This window comes from Mytilus californianus, unplaced genomic scaffold (assembly GCF_021869535.1).
Source record: "Mytilus californianus isolate M0D057914Y unplaced genomic scaffold, xbMytCali1.0.p SCAF_11, whole genome shotgun sequence".
NCBI lineage: Eukaryota > Metazoa > Mollusca > Bivalvia > Mytilida > Mytilidae > Mytilus > Mytilus californianus.
Window position 1 is genome coordinate 18,186,845 of NW_026262593.1, and position 17,455 is coordinate 18,204,299.

Consider the following 17,455-nt stretch of genomic DNA (forward strand, 5'->3'; position numbering starts at 1 on the left):
TTTTTTAATAATTTTCACCTGTTATCAGATTACAAAGCATATGGTAAGTGTCTTATGACACAATTATATATATAATTATAATTGGAGTGACAGATTTATTTGAAAATGTTCTGTTTCCTAAGTGCTGATGATTATAAGCTATATAGGACTGTATAAATATAGTAAGAAACTTACTGTTCATTTTAAGACATTTTGAAGATAATTACAGATGAGTTTTACAGATTTTTAAAAATTAATTACAAAATATTAATTATAAAATTTGGGATTTTTTTTCTTTTCTTTGGTTAATTGTTTGAAGAATATTGTGGTAGGTTTATTTCTTATTCTGTAAAAACTAATTTTCTGAATGAAATTGTTTTTTTTTCTTGATGAAGTGAACTCCTTTAAAAACTAAGCTTATATCTTCTATTAATAAACATATATTTAGATTTCTGATTTTGGGCCCAGTTTTCAAGTTATTCCAAATCTGGGTCCAAAATTAGACTGTGTTTGATTTCAACATAATTTGAATATAGGGTTCTTTGAAATGCTGAATCTAAATCTGTGTTTATTTTCATTATTAATTAGATAATACCAAATTGAGGTCCAAAGGGTCCAAAAATTAAAATTTTGTTTAATTTCATCAAAAATTGAATTCTTGTGGTTCTTTGATATGCTGATTCTAACAATGTTTTAGTGGTTGAATCATATATAATTTTAGAGAATTTAGTCATCACTGGTATTTGTTATTATATTATCGATTATAATTTGAAAATAGATGTATATATATAGATTCTACCACTGCATCGAGTGTGATACGATATTTATCCACTCGAGACCGTTAAATTTTCAAATTTAAAATTTCACTGTTGAGAGTGGAAAAATATCGTATTACACGAGATTTGGTGGTGGAATCTGTTTCTCTAATGATTTTCAAACAGTACGCAGGCAAATTTATTCCTTCTTTTCGATTGATCTGCAAAAAGATGTGTTCTTTCTATGTGACGTCATCAGGCATGGTCGCCTTTTTTCATGCCGTCACAATAGGAAATTCAGAGGAAAGCAAGAAAATTCGACGTCATAATCGGATTTTAACCAATGAAGAACTGAGATCAAACGAACCACACGTTGATTAAATTTGTTTTATACAATGGGTGCAGAAAGGGATAAATTGACGAAGAATTAGAGAAAACATAATATCTATTTATTCAGTTTGTGTTATTTCCCTTTGAACAGAAAATTATATGTATAAAATTAAAGTGTGTTTCATTTCAACATAAATTAAATATATTTTAAATATATATAGGGTTCTTCAAATGCTGAATCTAAACCTGTATTTAAATATTAAATTTTTGGGCCCAGTTTGGTAAATTGTTTGAAGAATATTGTGGTAGGTTTGTTGGTTATTCTGTAAAATCTAATTTTCTGAATGCTATTGGTTTTTTTTTATTTATTTTGTTTGATGAAGTGAACTCCTTTAAAAAATAAGCTTATATTGTCTATTAATAAACATATATTTAGATTTCTGATATTGGGCCAGTTTTCAGGTTGGTTCAAATCAGGGTCAAAAATTAAACTTTGTTTGATTCAACAAAAATTGAATTTATGGGGTTCTTTGAAATTTTGAATCTAACCATGTATTGAGAGATTTTGGATTGTGGGCTGCTTTATCAAATTGGTCCACATTGAGGTCCAAAGGGTTTAAATTAAACTTTTATTTGATTTCATCAAAAAATAAATTCTTGGGGTTCATTGGTATGCTGATTCTAACAATGTACTTAGATTTTGGATATTGGACCATAATAGGTAAATGTCTGATTTCAAATTTTTCAGTTCTTTGACCACATTCATTTTGTGTCACAAACCTATGCTATGGCAAATATTCAATTACAATCCAAATTGATAGATGTTGTGTCCATACTTGCTCAACTGTTCATGGTTCGACCTCTGCAGGAAAATCTGGTTTGCTGTCAGTCTGACAGCCTCTTGTTATGTCTGTCTCAGATGTGACTTGAAATTCATTGCCTTGTATGTATCTAAATAATCTTTTCTGTAAGAATCTGGGATTATTTAAAAAAATATCTTGTAAGGAGATGTGGTATGATTGCTTCAGAGACAAGTATACACTAATGATGTGGATGTTAGTAACTATATATCACAGAACAAGCAAAAACAATACTGTAGTCACCTTTAAAAGGCCAGGATTTTTTTGTATTGTATATGAGTATAAAGTTAAGAAATTACTGTTGTAGCACATCAACATAATTTTTAGTCATTTTGAATATGACAAACTTACTTTGAATTTTTTAAAATGCAAGGATATTGGCTTGAAACATGCATGCAAAAATTCAACTAAAGCTCATGTTTTTATACGCCCCTTGTAATGAGATGTAGAGACCTGCCAACCTTTTAAAAATTCCCATGTGCACGACCAGATTTTTACCGGTTACAATTTTTGCAGCGTTACTGTGTGCATTGTTTTTATGCCCCCGTCGTAGCGGAGGGGGCATTATTAAAGTCGTACCCTTGTCTAACTTTAGATTGCCTCAACCAAATGTTATGAAACTTATACAAAATGCTTATTACCACAAAATACAGATAGTTTGAATTTTGGTGGCGTCACTTCAACCGTTCTAGAGTTATGCCCCTTTACAAATGGAAAAATTGCTGAATTTTATGTTTCTGTTCTCTAACTTAAGTTTGCCTCTACCAAATGCTATAAAACTTATACACAATGCTTATTACCACAAAATACAGATCAAGTTTGAATTTTGGGGATGTCATTTTTATTGATCTAGAGTTATGCCCTTTACAAATGGAAAAATTGCTGATTTTTTTGTTTCTGTTCTCTAACTTCAGTTTATCTCAACCAAATGCTATGAATCATATACACAATGCTTGTTACCACAAAATACAGATCCAGTTTGAATTTTGGTCGCGTCACTTCAACCATTCTAGAGTTGTGCCCCTTTACAAATGGAAAAATTGCTGAAATTTTGGTTTCCTTTTTATACAACCGCAAAAAAATTTGCGGTCGTATATTGGTATGACGTTCGCATCGTAGTCGTCCTAAGACACATTGGTTTTCGCACTCTAACTTTAGTTTAAGTGAATGGATCTCTATGAAATTTACCCATAAGGTTTAATACCACAAAAGGAAGGTTGGGAATGATTTTGGGGGTTATGGTACCAACAGTTAAGGAATTAGGGGCCAAAAATAAGCATTTTTGTAACTTCCAGACATAACTTGTGTGTTAGTGTATGGATTGCTCTGACATTGTACCACAAGGTTTCATATCACAAAGGGAATGCTTGGATTGATTTTGGGGGTAATTGCCTCAAAATTTTAGGAATTAGGGGGCAAAAAACAAGCATTTTTCTAGTTTCATGACAATAACTTGTGTATAAATGTATGGATCTTTCTGAAATTGTACTACAAGGTTCCATATCACAAAGGGTAAGCTGGAATTGAGTTTGGGGGTAATTGCCCAAAACGTTTAGGAAAAAGGGGCCAAAAAGGGGTAAAAAATAAGCATTTTTGTCGTCGGCGGCGTCCACAAATATTCACTCTGTGGTTAAAGTTTTTGAAATTTTAATAACTTTCTTAAACTATCCGGGATTTCTACCAAACTTGGACAGAAGCTTGTTTATGATCATAAGATAGTATTCAGAAGTAAATTTTGTAAAAATAAAATTCCTATTTTTCCGTATTTTACTTGTAAATGGACTTAGTTTTTCTGCCGAGAAACATTACATTCACTCTGTGGTTAAAGTTTTTAAAATTTTAATAACTTTCTTAAACTATCCTGGATTTGTACCAAACTTGGACAGAAGCTTGTTTATGATCATAAGATAGTATCCAGAAGTAAATTTGTTAAAAAAAAAATTTCATTTTTTCCGTATTTTACTTATAAATGGACTTAGTTTTTCTGCCAGGAAACAATACATTCACTCTGTGGTTAAAGTTTTTAAAATTTTAATAACTTTCTTAAACTATCCTGTATTTGTACCAAACTTGGACAGAAGCTTGTTTATGATCAAAAGATAGTATCTAGAAGGAAATTTTGTTAAAATTTGTACCTGTTTATCCGTATTTTACTTATGAATGGACTTAGTTTTTGTTCCAGTTAACATTAAATACAGTCTGCAGTTAAAGTTTTTAAAACATTTATTAGATTCATAAACTATCCTGGATTTATACCAAACTTTGACAGAAGCTTCTTAGAATCAAAAGATAGTATCTAAAGGAATATTTTTATTGATTTTTTTCCTCATTTTTGTTGAGCCTGCAATTAACAGCAAAAGTAGGCGAGACACCAGGTTCCGCGGAACCCTTACGAATTTTTCTAGTTTCTAGACAATAACTTGTGTTCAATTGTATGGATCTCTCTGAAATTGTACTGCAAGGTACCATACCACAAAGGGAAGGCTGGGATTGAGTTTGGGGGTGATGAATCATAATGGGGTTCAAAAAATTGGGGGGGGGGGGATTTTTTTCTTCATTTTTTTCCTTTTTTTTTCTTTAAAATTTTCCATTTTAAATTGGTTATTTCTGATTTATATATAAAAGCAAAAAATAATGATATGGTTTGAATAGGTAAATTAAAAAAATTTAAGTTCTTAGACCACATTCATTCTGTGTCAGAAACCTATGCTGTGTCAAATATTTAATCACAATCCAAATTCAGTGCTGTATCAAGCTTGAATGTTGTGTCCATACTTGCCCCAACTGAGCAGGGTTCGACCTCTGCCGTCGTATCAAGCTGCACCCAGCGGAGCATTTTATTCTAACTTAAGTTAGCCTCAACCAAATGTTACAATGCTTATTACCACAAAAAACAGATAAAGTTTGAATTTTGGCAGTATCACTTTTTTTGTTTTAGAGTTATGTCGCTTGACAAATGGAAAAATTGCTAAATTTTTTGTTTCCATCCACTAACCTAAGTAAGCCTCAACCAAATGTTATGAAACTTATACACAATGCTTGTACCAATTCTTGTACAAAATGCCTGTACCAAGTCAGGATTATGACAGTTGTTATCCATTCATTATATGTGTTTGAGCTTTTGATTTTGCCATTTGATTAGGGACTTTCCGTTTTGAATTTTCCTCGAAGGTCAGTATTTTTGTGATTTTACTTATTACTTCAAAATACAGATCAAGTTTGTATTTTTTTGGGTGTCACACTTATTGTTCTAGAGTTATGCCCCTTTACAAATGAAAAATTGCTGAATTTTTTGTTTCTGTTCTCTAACTTAAATTTGCCACAACCAAATATTATGATACTTATACACAATTGCTATTACCACAAAACTTGGATAAAGTACAAATTTAGGTAGCGTCATTATTACTGTTTTTCAGTTATGTCCCTTTATAACTTTATATGATAGACAAGCGGGGGCATCATCTGTGTCCCATGGACACATTCCCCATTTGTTTACTCTTGAGATAGTCTAATATCTGTACTTTTTTCTTTTGGTATACAGATGATGAGATTATAAGCCTTGATTTCTTTTATTTGCATGATTCTTGTACTAATTAATTGTCAGAATAACTTAAGGATAGAGAAAATTGCCTAAAAAGTGAAGACCCTCCCCCTCCTTTTTCCCTTTCCAAAGACCTTCTTATCTTTGCACTATGACTTAAAAGACCTAAACCTAAATGTCCTAAAGTTAGAAGGATAAAGACAGATCTTGACAATGAAAATGCAGGTGATGACCTGCATTGAAGAAAGAAATCTCAGGTCATAACGCGTACAAACTTTTTCGAGCTGAATTTCAGTATTTAGGGGACATTTTTCTTATAATTTATATCAAAGTTTCCAAAACATGTCCACATGGTTAAGTAATTTAAAATTGTACATTTTATTATTTCATTGCACTTGGAGGCCATTGATAGAATTGTGTTACATTGCCTTTACTCCTGTTCATATTCAGTCCATGGCATACAATGTGCCAATTTGTGTTTTCTTTGCATGCATTTGTGCAGCTTTTAAGCAGTGAAACATTGCTGATGATGGGAGTTTTTAACGACCTTGACTGGCTATACAGCCCTCGCACGGTCGGATAAACATTGGAGAGGTTGATATTAGAGTATAATAAAATAAAGTTAAACAATTAAAGGAGGGTATAGATGAAAAAAGTAATTTTCAAAATTTTTTTTTTTAATTGTTCTAAGGTAAAACAATAGTAAAAGTATTATTTTGATATGTTTTGGCATTCAATTCATTTTAGATTTAATATTTTACAAAAAAAAAACATAAGTTTAAGGACTATATTGTGAATTGACATAAAAGGGGAAGTAACTCAAGTTGTTTTTAAAACAACTTTGAAATACACAAATTATTTACGACCTAAAGCTAAGGTAATTGGTGTTAATTAACAGTGTGTTTGACGCCAAAGCTGTCAAGTGAAGCCATGCACTGAAATGGGTCACTTGAGCTGAGTTTACACAGCTAGTTGAACTTCTTGTCCAGGAAGAATTACGAATTTGCCGGTATTTTAAAGAAATCAGTTTATATCTAATCAGTATGAAGGCTTAGGAATCCGGGTGAAAACGGGTTATTTTCCGAATTCCCGGGTTATTAAAATTGGTCACCCGGCCGGTATTCCGGGTGACCCCTCAGAATTGTGAAAATCTCAGGTCACCGGCAGGATCCGGGTCAATTGACATGTATGCTTTTTGTCATGAAACTACAGTAAACGTTGCAAATTGTGATCTTATGATCAATTGAAAGGCCGACCAATTCGCTATTTCAGAATCTAATGCATTCTGAGTAATATTTTAAAAATGTTCACCAAAACATTGTGATTGGTTTAAAACGTTCTAAACAAAGGGAATAAACCAATGACGTTATGTTATTTACATTTTGGTGTATAAAGATTGAGATTACCCACAGTTTTTTATATTCCGAAAAGGCGACTTCTTTTTACAAATTAATAGGATTGAGGATTGGTAACCAACATTTTTTTTGGGTAGATTTTGTGAAATTACATGCAGGATTTTGACTTGTGTTATGATCCTGATATCAGTATTCAGATTGAGGCATGAAAATCAGGATGATACTGCCAAGATTCGGATAGTTGACAGGTCGGGATTATACCATTGATATATATAAAAAAAAAAACAATTTGCATGAAATATTGGTGAATTGTTTATATCTATTAAAGTAAGCTCCCTTTATATTTTTATGAATTTTAGATTTTACGTTTCCAAGTTTCTGAGCTAGGGGATTATATATATATTAAAATAACCTCCCTATAGTTTTTTTTTTATAAATTTCTAATATGACACATAGGATTCATGAAAATTTATTCTTGGAAAAGGTGACCGGCTTATCATATGGGCTCATGGCACAGCTCTGTATTAAACTTTTGTTAACATTCAGCACAACTCAGTTATATAATATCATATGGTTTAAATGTATCCTTCTGTCCCATTAAAAAGTTTGTTTATACCTGAAATAAGCCACCATTTAGAAGCTAATTTGTCTAGCAAAATATCTTGTGAATTTATGAAATATAACAGCTACTATTATAAAACTAATTAGTTTGTGAAAGTTACATTCTTAGCATCTGTATAGTTTAATTTAGTAACTGCATCAGTTTATTTTAAATTGATCCATGTCTATATATAATATCTCTATCAGAAAGCAATAGTGATGAAGTTACATGCATGCATTATAAATATCAACTCATCTGACATTTGCCTCTCAGTAGTCTCTCATGTTTATAATTATAAAATGTAAAAATATATTTTTTGTAGGGGTCAATAATTAAAGAATGTACCTTTGAAATAAATCCAGTTCTTAAGCAAAAGCAGTTTAAAGGGAAAATTTTAAAGATGCTGGAAGCTAGGAATATCAACTTCAATAAAACAACATTGGAAATAACAGGCTCGTTTGAAGAAATGACTTCATTGAACCAACAAATTATAAATGATTTTGGAATAGAAACTGGTGTTTTTTCCAAAGATGAGACTGTTATAGCAGCAAAGCATACTAACACTCAAATGAAGTCAAATTGGAAACCAAAACCAGACAATAAATTCCAACATGTTGCTGAAATTAAAATTCCATACATGGAATACAGAATGCTTAAGTTTTTTTGTCCAGAGTGTCAGCTGTTCAAAGGTTCACCAACATACGATAATGGTGTACTGCAGAAATTTCTTCATGTAGGTGAAAGGGAAGATGAATTGAAGGAGATCTTACAATCCAAATCAATATATTTTCAGTCTTTGACCACTTTTGATGTTCCTATGCCTGAAGATTGGACAATTACTGATTTAAAATTGAAAGAGGTTGAAACTGAGTTGAACATTATATCTCCTGAAATATTTTGTTTCCGTTCAAAAGATGCAAAAACACTCACATTGAAGGGCAATCAGTATGAAAAACTACAAATGGCGAAGACAAAATGTGAATTCATTTTAGGTATTAAACAGAAAGGGAGAGGAGGTCGTAGAGATAGAGTAATTTCTACTGATCCTTCATATAAAAAGGTAGGAAATGAGCAGATGGGCAATAAATCATTCAGTCAAAGTGTGACTCCTTCAAGATCATCATTTTCTCAGAGCTTTAGTGGGGGATCCAGTACTCCATCAGCACCTCCTCCAAGTGCTGCTACTTTTAAAACTTCAGAAGGTTTATTGATCCACGTCTATGAAGGAAACATTCTTAATTTGAAAGTAGACTGTATAGTAAATGCCGCCAATGAGAGTTTAAGTCATGGTGGAGGTGTAGCAGATGTGATATCAAGAGCAGCCGGTTATGGATTTCAGCAGGAGAGTGATGATTACATTCAAAGACATGGTCAGTTGATGGTTACAGAATGCTGTACCACATCTGCAGGCAGTCTTCCATATCAGTGTGTAATTCATGCAGTGGGCCCAAGATGGTATAACTACACCGATAAAAGAAAATGTGCAAATGACTTGGAGGAAACTGTTAAAAACTGTTTCCATGAAGCAGAGAAGAAGATGCTGACATCTGTTGCTATACCAGCAATTAGTTCAGGTAAAATTCATTAAGCATCATATAGTGTTCAGAGCATATTAAAGTAAGTTGTTGTTTGATGACTTCATTGAAAAGTAAACATGGACAACCTGAACGAAAAAAATTCAAGTACAGATGTGTGGCTTGTACTTAAACAACACCCCTTATATAGTATTGGAAAGTTTTGGATCCAGCCATTTGATTAAACAATGCTGGGTTTATGTGATCACTTCTGATTTAATGACAGTGTGGAATTCTAAACTGAAAACATCATGAAACTAATGATGAGTATTAAGACATGCAGAAAGTTTTAACACCATTTCAATCATCAGCTGCAAACTGTTTGCATGTTATTTGCCCTATAAAAATAAGAAAAAAGAGGTTTGACAGGAATTAAATTTTCTTTCATATACACTTGCATTTAGTTTCTTTCTAAATCAAAATTTATGAAATATTATTATTAACATACGTATTAATGTGAAAAAAATCAGATATCAAATTTAAGCTGTAAATAAGAATTATGAAATTTAAAATATTGTATCAGTATTTTAATATGCTTATGTATGCCATTGAATACAATTCGGTACAAGTTGTATAGTGATATCAAAGTGGATTCTCACACTTTTCAAATATTATTATGCTATTTCTTTCCCAAGGCAAGTAAGAGTATACATAATGATAGTGTTAGTAAAGCAGGCGAGACATTTCAGAGTGTGCACTCTTGAATGTAATACTTGTTGTATTACTTAAAATCAATCATGAACACTGAAGTACATGAAGTAGGTGATACATTTTAAAGAGGGCACTCTTGTTATGATTTATATATGTTTTTTGTGTCATGTTCTAAATTTATTATATTTTCATATTATATTTAAGGTATATTTGGAGTTCCAAGAGAAGTCTGCTGTACCCAGTATTGTAATGCTGTGAAAAACTACAGCAATATTTTTGGAAGAGCAACTTGCCTTAGAGAAATTCACTTTATGGATAAGGATACTTTTATGGTTGGATTAATACAGAAAGAATTCAAACAAAACCTGAACATTGATCAATCATTCCAGTCTTCTGGTAGTAGAGTGTCAAACACATCTGGTCATTCATTGTCAAAGAATGATAATACACCTCAATTTACAAGGTCACTTTCAGATGATGCAGCAAAAGCAGGGAAATACTCTGGTAGTACAAATGGTAAAAATAGCAACCCAAACTCTACTGTTAAGCAAGAGAAATTCCAAAAGCAGTACATGACGGCCAAAGGGTTTAAAGTTCATGTAGTCCAAGATGATATCACTAAAATGAGTGTAGATATCATTATTTGCCCACAGGATGACTATTGCTTGAGTAAAGGTAGAATAGCCAAAGCCATAGCCAATGCAAGTAATGAAAGATATAGGACCGATGTTCTTGGTATGAAAACTGTGAAAAGGTGCGAGGTAAAAAAAATTGCAGCCTCACCTTCTACACTTCCTTTTAAGTATGTTCTTCATACAGTTGCACCGAGATGGGATAAGGATGCTGTAAAAGATAATGCCAAATTCATGAAGGAATTGGGTCTGACAATACGCAATATACTAAAGCACTGTAGTGACAGTAAAAATATATCAACTGCAGCAATACCTGTTTTAGGAATTGGTAAGTATTTTTATTCACCCTGCAAACAAAGTTTGGGGGTTGCATATATGAATCACTATCTCTGTCTATATGTCTGTCAATCCGTCGGTCCATCTGTTCCTCTTTGTGTCTGGTGCATAACTTTTGTTCGGTAAAACTTAGGATAACCAAACTAAATGTGTCACATAATAAGGTCAGGTTACTTTGACCTTGACTTTGACCTTTGACCACTATGACAGTAAAATCTTATCCAATTTGTGTCTGGCTCATAACTTTAAAACTTAGGTTAATGGAATTTTGTATGCAGTTGCATCTTGTTCTGGGGTGTGTCATATATACCAAAGTCCAATATCTTTGACTTTGACTTTGACCCATAGACAGAAAACCATATCTAATTTGTGTCCAGTTCATATCTTTTGTACCTTATGACTAAGGTTAACTAAACTGTTTATGCAGTTGCATCATGTGCTTAGGGTGTGTCGTATACAAAAGTTGGTTCACGCTGACTTTTGACCTCTATGATAGTTTTAAAAACCTTGTCTGATTTGCGTCCTGCTTATTACTTTTGAATCATAGAACTTAGGTTGACCAAACTTGATATGCTGATACATCTTTGAATAATGGTGTCATATATATCAAAGTCAGGTCACCCTGACCTTGAACTTGACCTTTGGACCCTGATTTGTATTTGTTGCATAACTTGTGTACTGTAGCACTTAGATGGACAAAACTTTGTATGCAAACTCATCATTCTGATCTTAAACTTGGCCTTGACTTTCATTTAAACCGGATTTTCGAAGGAAAAATTGGTTATTGATTTGGTGAAATAAGATGGGAGGCGGGCGGCTGCCAAACAGTGTCCATCAATAACATGAAAACGCGTCGACAAATTTTTTTTCAATTGAGATATGTTGTTTTTGTCATTCTTTAAGATATTGATTTGATAATTGGTATATAGTTTTATCATGACAAGTTACAGATCAATATGTCGGACATTAATTCAAAAACACTTTAACCAATATGCATGAAACTTTGTTGAATTGTTTATAACTATTGATGTGAGCTCCCTTTCGTTTTTTTATAAATTTCAGATATATCATTATGAGTTTTGGGGTTTTATTCATTAAAAAAGGGGGGATTTTCCTGTTTTCGGACAATAACTCAAAAACAATTTCACCAATTTGCATGAAACTTTTGTGAATTGTTCATATCTATTGACGTGAGCTCCCTTTTGTTTTTTTTAGAAATTTCGGATATACTGTTTGAGAGTTTTGGGGTTTTATTCACTAAAAAAGGGGGCATTTTCCAGTTTTCAGACAAGAACTCAAAAACAATTTCACCAATTTGCAAGAAACTTTGGTGAATTATTTATTTCTATCGACATGAGCTCCCTTTTGATTTTTATAAATTTCAGACTATACGTTTCCGAATTATGGGGTTTTATTCATTACAAAAAGGGGGATTTTCCAGTTTTCGGACAATAACTCAAAAATGCTTTCAGCATTTTTTATGAAACTTTGGTAAATTGTTTATATCTATTTTTGTAAGCTCCCTTTTGATTTTTATAAATTTTTGATTTTATGTTTCCGAGTTATAAGATTTTATTTGTTTATAGTCTGACAACAGATTTACTAAGTATTACGCTACAGCACAGTGTATTGCACAACAGCAAGAAATCTTTCATATAACCAATTTCAAGTTCTTTGACTACATTTATTCAGAAACCTATAATATATCAAATATTTAATTACAATCCAAATTCAGACCTGTATCAAGCTTGAATATTGTGTCCATTTTTGCCCCAACTGTTCAAGGTTGGACCTCTGCAGGCGTATCCAGCTGCACTCAGTGAAGCAGTTTATTTGCATCATGCTTGAAGATATTGACTTGATATTTTTTTAATATAAAGTTTACACCATTACAAGTTATAGATCAAGTTGGAATTTTGTTCCAATACAATGAATTTTTAACTGGTAGGGGACTATGTATTGCCATGCAATACTCACAGAATGCTTGTTATTATATGAATTTGAGTTATTATATGAATTTTGAGTTATTTCCCTTTAAACAGATATGAGTATTTCATAACAAATTTAATTCTTGGGGTTCTTTGATATGCTAATTCTAACAAAGATTTTAGATTTTGGATATTGGATCATAATAGGTAAATGTCCAATTTCAATTTTTTCAGTTCTTCATGACTACATTCATTTTGGGTCACAAACCTCTGCTGTGTCTCTGCTGTGTCAAATGTTCAATCACAATCCAAATTCAGAGCTGTTATAAGTCCATACTCGCTCAACTGTTCAGGATTCGACCTCTGCAGGAACATCCGGTTTGCTGTCACTCTGACAGCCTCTTGTCTGAATTTACAGTACAGTCAAACCTCATTATGTCGAAGGGACCCAATCTAATTAAAATTAAATCTCCGCACTTGCTCCTCGTTGTTTATATGTCGCGCGTGGGAGATCTAACAACAGCCGCTTGAGGGTCATGTCTAGGGTCAAATTTGCTGTAGCCAATCAGCGAAGGTGCTACAAAGTGTTAGGGATTGGACTGGCATAGGAGTCTTTGTAGCGTCTAGAGGTCTTCCGAATGTATATAAACAAAAATGGCAGCCCCCATGCGAAAAACGTTTCGTAACATACAACTGTAATAATAGTTTGTATTATTGCCTTCCGAGGTTAAAATGGCATCAAGTGAAGTATACACCCCCAAGGAAAATATCAGTATGAACAAACATTTGTGTTTTATGCGGTTTTTCTTTCATCCAGATAGAAATCTCCTCAACGGGAGAACGTGTTGAAAAAAAAAAACTGTTCAAACTGAAACTTCAGCAGAACTCAGAGAGAATCGCAATAATTTCTAGTGTTGTTACTGGTTTTGAAGTAAACGCCGAAGTAGACAATGACAATGGCGTCTGTATTAAATGTTTTAGAAAAGTCCAACAGTCAATCAAATTAAAGAAAGACGCATAAAAAATTCAAGAAGAACTAAGTGACTAACTTCGGGTGTCTTACCACCTGACCAATCAGAAAGATTAATTGCTAATAGATTTGTTAATCTGCAAGGTGGAACAAACAATAATATAAGCTTAGATGAATACTTGAGAGATGTTGAACAAGGATACAAAAGTAACATGTTCAGGACATCAGACAAAGGAAAGTATCCTTCAACACTCTAAAGAGTATCCTCACCTAGTTAATTTTGCAAGCCATTTTGATAACATTACCAATTTAACAGGAAAGAAGGGGTTCCACCATATACGGCATACCAAGCTGATGTTCAGAAAATTGCAAAAGACCTACTACAAGAAAATGTACTACATGTAACATATAAAACTTCAAGAATAATAACAATTAAGTGCAAGGAGCTAAAAAAAGACAAAAACCCATTTGACAGTGCATTTATAGGACTTCGTACATTGATTCATCGCCGTGACATCAACCAACAGTCCCCTTCCATCGCCTTCAAATCCACATATTTGAAAAATATTGCTTGGAATTAAATTATTGTGAATAAATTAAGTGTGCAGGTTTAATTTTCTCTTAAGTCATAACCTTAATTAGCTGGTACTTTTTTAGTCGTTTGTTGCTGATATTAAAGTGTCATAAGTCAATGAGACATCAACCCAACAAACAAAGTAATGAAATACTTTCAGTTTAGTTGCAAAATATCATGGTCATTTTGATTAGGCAGCATAACTACCTACAAAAACATGTTTATAAAAATGTGGCATGATTTCTAATGAGACAACTATTCAAAAGGGACCAACTTATTTTTCTGTATTAAAGTTCACAGTTCCACCTCTGACTTTGAGTAAAACCTATAGCAAGCTGTACAAAGACCCGAAATGACTTTATGAAAACATCAAGCACGTTTGTACAAAACAACAATGAGATAAAAACCAAACTTTTACAGATTTGCAGATATTTACCCTATATGTACATGTACATGTAAAGAGCTGTTGATAAAACTTTAAAAGGTGGTGTTGGTTAAATGTGCTTTCCTGAGTGATGAAGTTATTAGTGCACATTATTTGGTTCAATTTCTATCTTAGTCAAATTAAACACAGTAACTTAATATAATAAAATGCTCTGCTGGGCCCAGCTTGATACGACTGCAGATGTCGAACCCTGAACAGTTGGGGCAAGTATGGACACAACAGTCAAGCTTGATACAGCACTGAATTAGGATTGTGATTAAATATTTGACACAGCATAGGTTTCTGACACAGAATAAATGTGGTCTAAGAACTTATAAATTTTTAATTTACCTATTCAAACACAAGTTATTGACTGGAAACTACAAAAATGCTTGTTTTTTGGCCCCTTTTTTGTTCAAAATTCCTAAACATTTAGGGAAATTATCCCCAAACTCGAACCTTGCTTTCCCTTTGTGATATGGAACCTTGTAGTACAATTTCAGAAAGATCCATACACTTACACACAAGTTATTGTCATGAAACTAGAAAAATACTTGTTTTTTGCCCCTTTTTGGCCCTTAATTACTGAAATTTTGAGGCAATTACCCCCAAAATCAATCCCAGCCTTCCCTTTGTGATATGGAACCTTGTGGTACAATGTCAGAGAGATCCATACACTAACACACAAGTAATGTCTGGAAGTTACAAAAATGCTTATTTTTGGCCCCTAATTCCTGAACTGTTGGTACCATAACCCCCAAAATCAATCCCCACCTTACTTTTGTGGTATTGAACCTTATGGTAAAATTTCATGGAGATCCATTTACTTAAACTAAAGTAAGAGTGTGAAAACCAATGTGTCTTCGGATGACGACGCCAACGTCATACCAATATACGACCGCAAAATTATTTTGTGGTCATATAAAAAAGAAGATGTGGTATTAAGTCTATATTTGACTGTTTCTTTGATGAACACATTGGTCTTGAACAAAGTTGTAAGTAAGATATAGTCCCACTTCATGTTATTGTCTTGAATATGCATGAAATATTTGCCACTGAAACCCAAGTGAAGAAATCAATAATCAATCAACCTGTCAATGTTTATTTTGAGCAAAAATAATCATCCTCTTTGTATACTGTTGGCTACACCAAGTTAAATGCAATGAGTTTGCTATATAGAACAAATATAACATCATCAAGAACAATGAACAAAAAGGTCAAAGTCATACATATGAACCATGCCAAAACTTAGCACAAAAGGACATACATCAATAGCAATAATTCTATACACCAAAGATAGTTGACTTGTTGATCAATAAACCATGAAAAGTCAAGGTCAGAAACCAACCAGAGTGATTTTTATAGTTCGTTCCTGTGTTGTACTGTTAAACCACTGTCCAAGGTTAGGATCCTGCTAACATATTTAACCCTGCCACATTCTGTATGTATGTGCCTGTCCTAAATCAGGAGCCTTAGGTAATTCAGTGGTTGTCGTTTGTTTATGTGTTACATATTTGTTTTTCGTTCATTTTTTGTACATAAATTAGGCCGTTAGTTTTCTTGTTTGAATTGTTTTACATTTGTCATTTCAGGGCCTTTTATAGCTGACTATGCGGTATCGGCTTTGCTCATTGTTGAAGGCCGTACAGTGACCTATAGTTGTTACTTTCTGTGTCATTTGGTCTCTTGTGGAGAGTTGTCTAATCATGCTCATTGGCTATCATTCCACATCTTCTTTTTTATATAACATGGACATCTTACAATAATTCCACACCAAATATATTTTTCTGTTTGTTTATCATGTTTATAGTAATCGAGATGCAGACTTGACCCCGAATATATGCTTGTTTCATGAAATGAGGTCAAGATTAGGCGAATCTGCAACCATATCTGACAGACATGACAGACATGGCAGACATGGTTTTTGTCGAGCCTGCGACTTTTGTCGCAGAAAGCTCGACATAGGGATAGCGATCCGGCGGCGGCGGCGGCTACGGCGGCGGCGGCGGCAGCGTTAGCTAACTTCTTAAAAGCTTTATATTTTAGAAGATGGAAGACCTGGATGCTTCATACTTTGTATATGGATGCCTCATGTTACGAAGTTTCCGTCAGTCACATGTCCAATGTCCTTGACCTCATTTTCATGGTTCAGTGACTACTTGAAAAAAAAGTTCAGATTTTTTGTAATGTTAAATTCTCTCTTATTATAAGTAATAGGATAACTATATTTGGTATGTGCGTACCTTGCAAGGTCCTCATGCCCGTCAGACAGTTTTCACTTGACCTCGACCTCATTTCATGGATCAGTGAACAAGGTTAAGTTTTCGTGGTCAAGTCCATATCTCAGATACTATAAGCAATAGGTCTAGTATATTCGGTATATGGAAGGACTGTAAGGTGTACATGTCCAACTGGCAGGTGTCATCTGACCTTGACCTCATTTTCATGGTTCAGTGGTTATAGTTAAGTTTTTGTGTTTTGGTTTGTTTTTCTTATACTGTATGCAATAGGTCTACTATATTTGGTGTATGGAATGATTGTAAGGTGTACATGTCTAGCTGACAGGTGTCATCTGACCTTGACCTCATTTTCATGGTTCAGTGGTCAAAGTTAAGTTTTTGAGTTTTGGTCTTTCTTTCTAATACTGCATGCAATAGGTCAGCTATATTTGGTGTATGGAATGATTGTAAGGTGTACATGTCTAGCTGGCAGGTGTCATCTTACCTTGACCTCATTTTCATGGTTCAGTGGTCAAAGTTAAGTTTTTGAGTTTTGGTCTTTTTTTCTAATACTATATGCAATAGTTCAACTATATTTGGTGTATGGAAATATTTTATGATCTATATGTCAGTCACGCAGGTTTTATTTGACCTTGACCTCATTTTCAAGGTTCATTGCTCAGTGTTAAGTTTTTGTGTTTTTGTCTGTTTTTCTTAAACTATAAG

General features: G+C 33.3%; 1 protein-coding gene across 1 annotated transcript in view; it reads left to right on the top strand.

The window, feature by feature from the left end:
• Window positions 1-17,455, top strand: part of LOC127720696 (uncharacterized) — a 150,845-nt gene that overhangs the window by 62,705 nt on the left and 70,685 nt on the right. Inside the window, exons 8-9 of the mRNA XM_052227438.1 lie at window positions 7,744-8,995; window positions 9,851-10,606. Coding sequence (XP_052083398.1) covers window positions 7,744-8,995; window positions 9,851-10,606 — 2,008 coding nt within the window. The remainder of the gene's footprint in view (window positions 1-7,743; window positions 8,996-9,850; window positions 10,607-17,455) is intronic.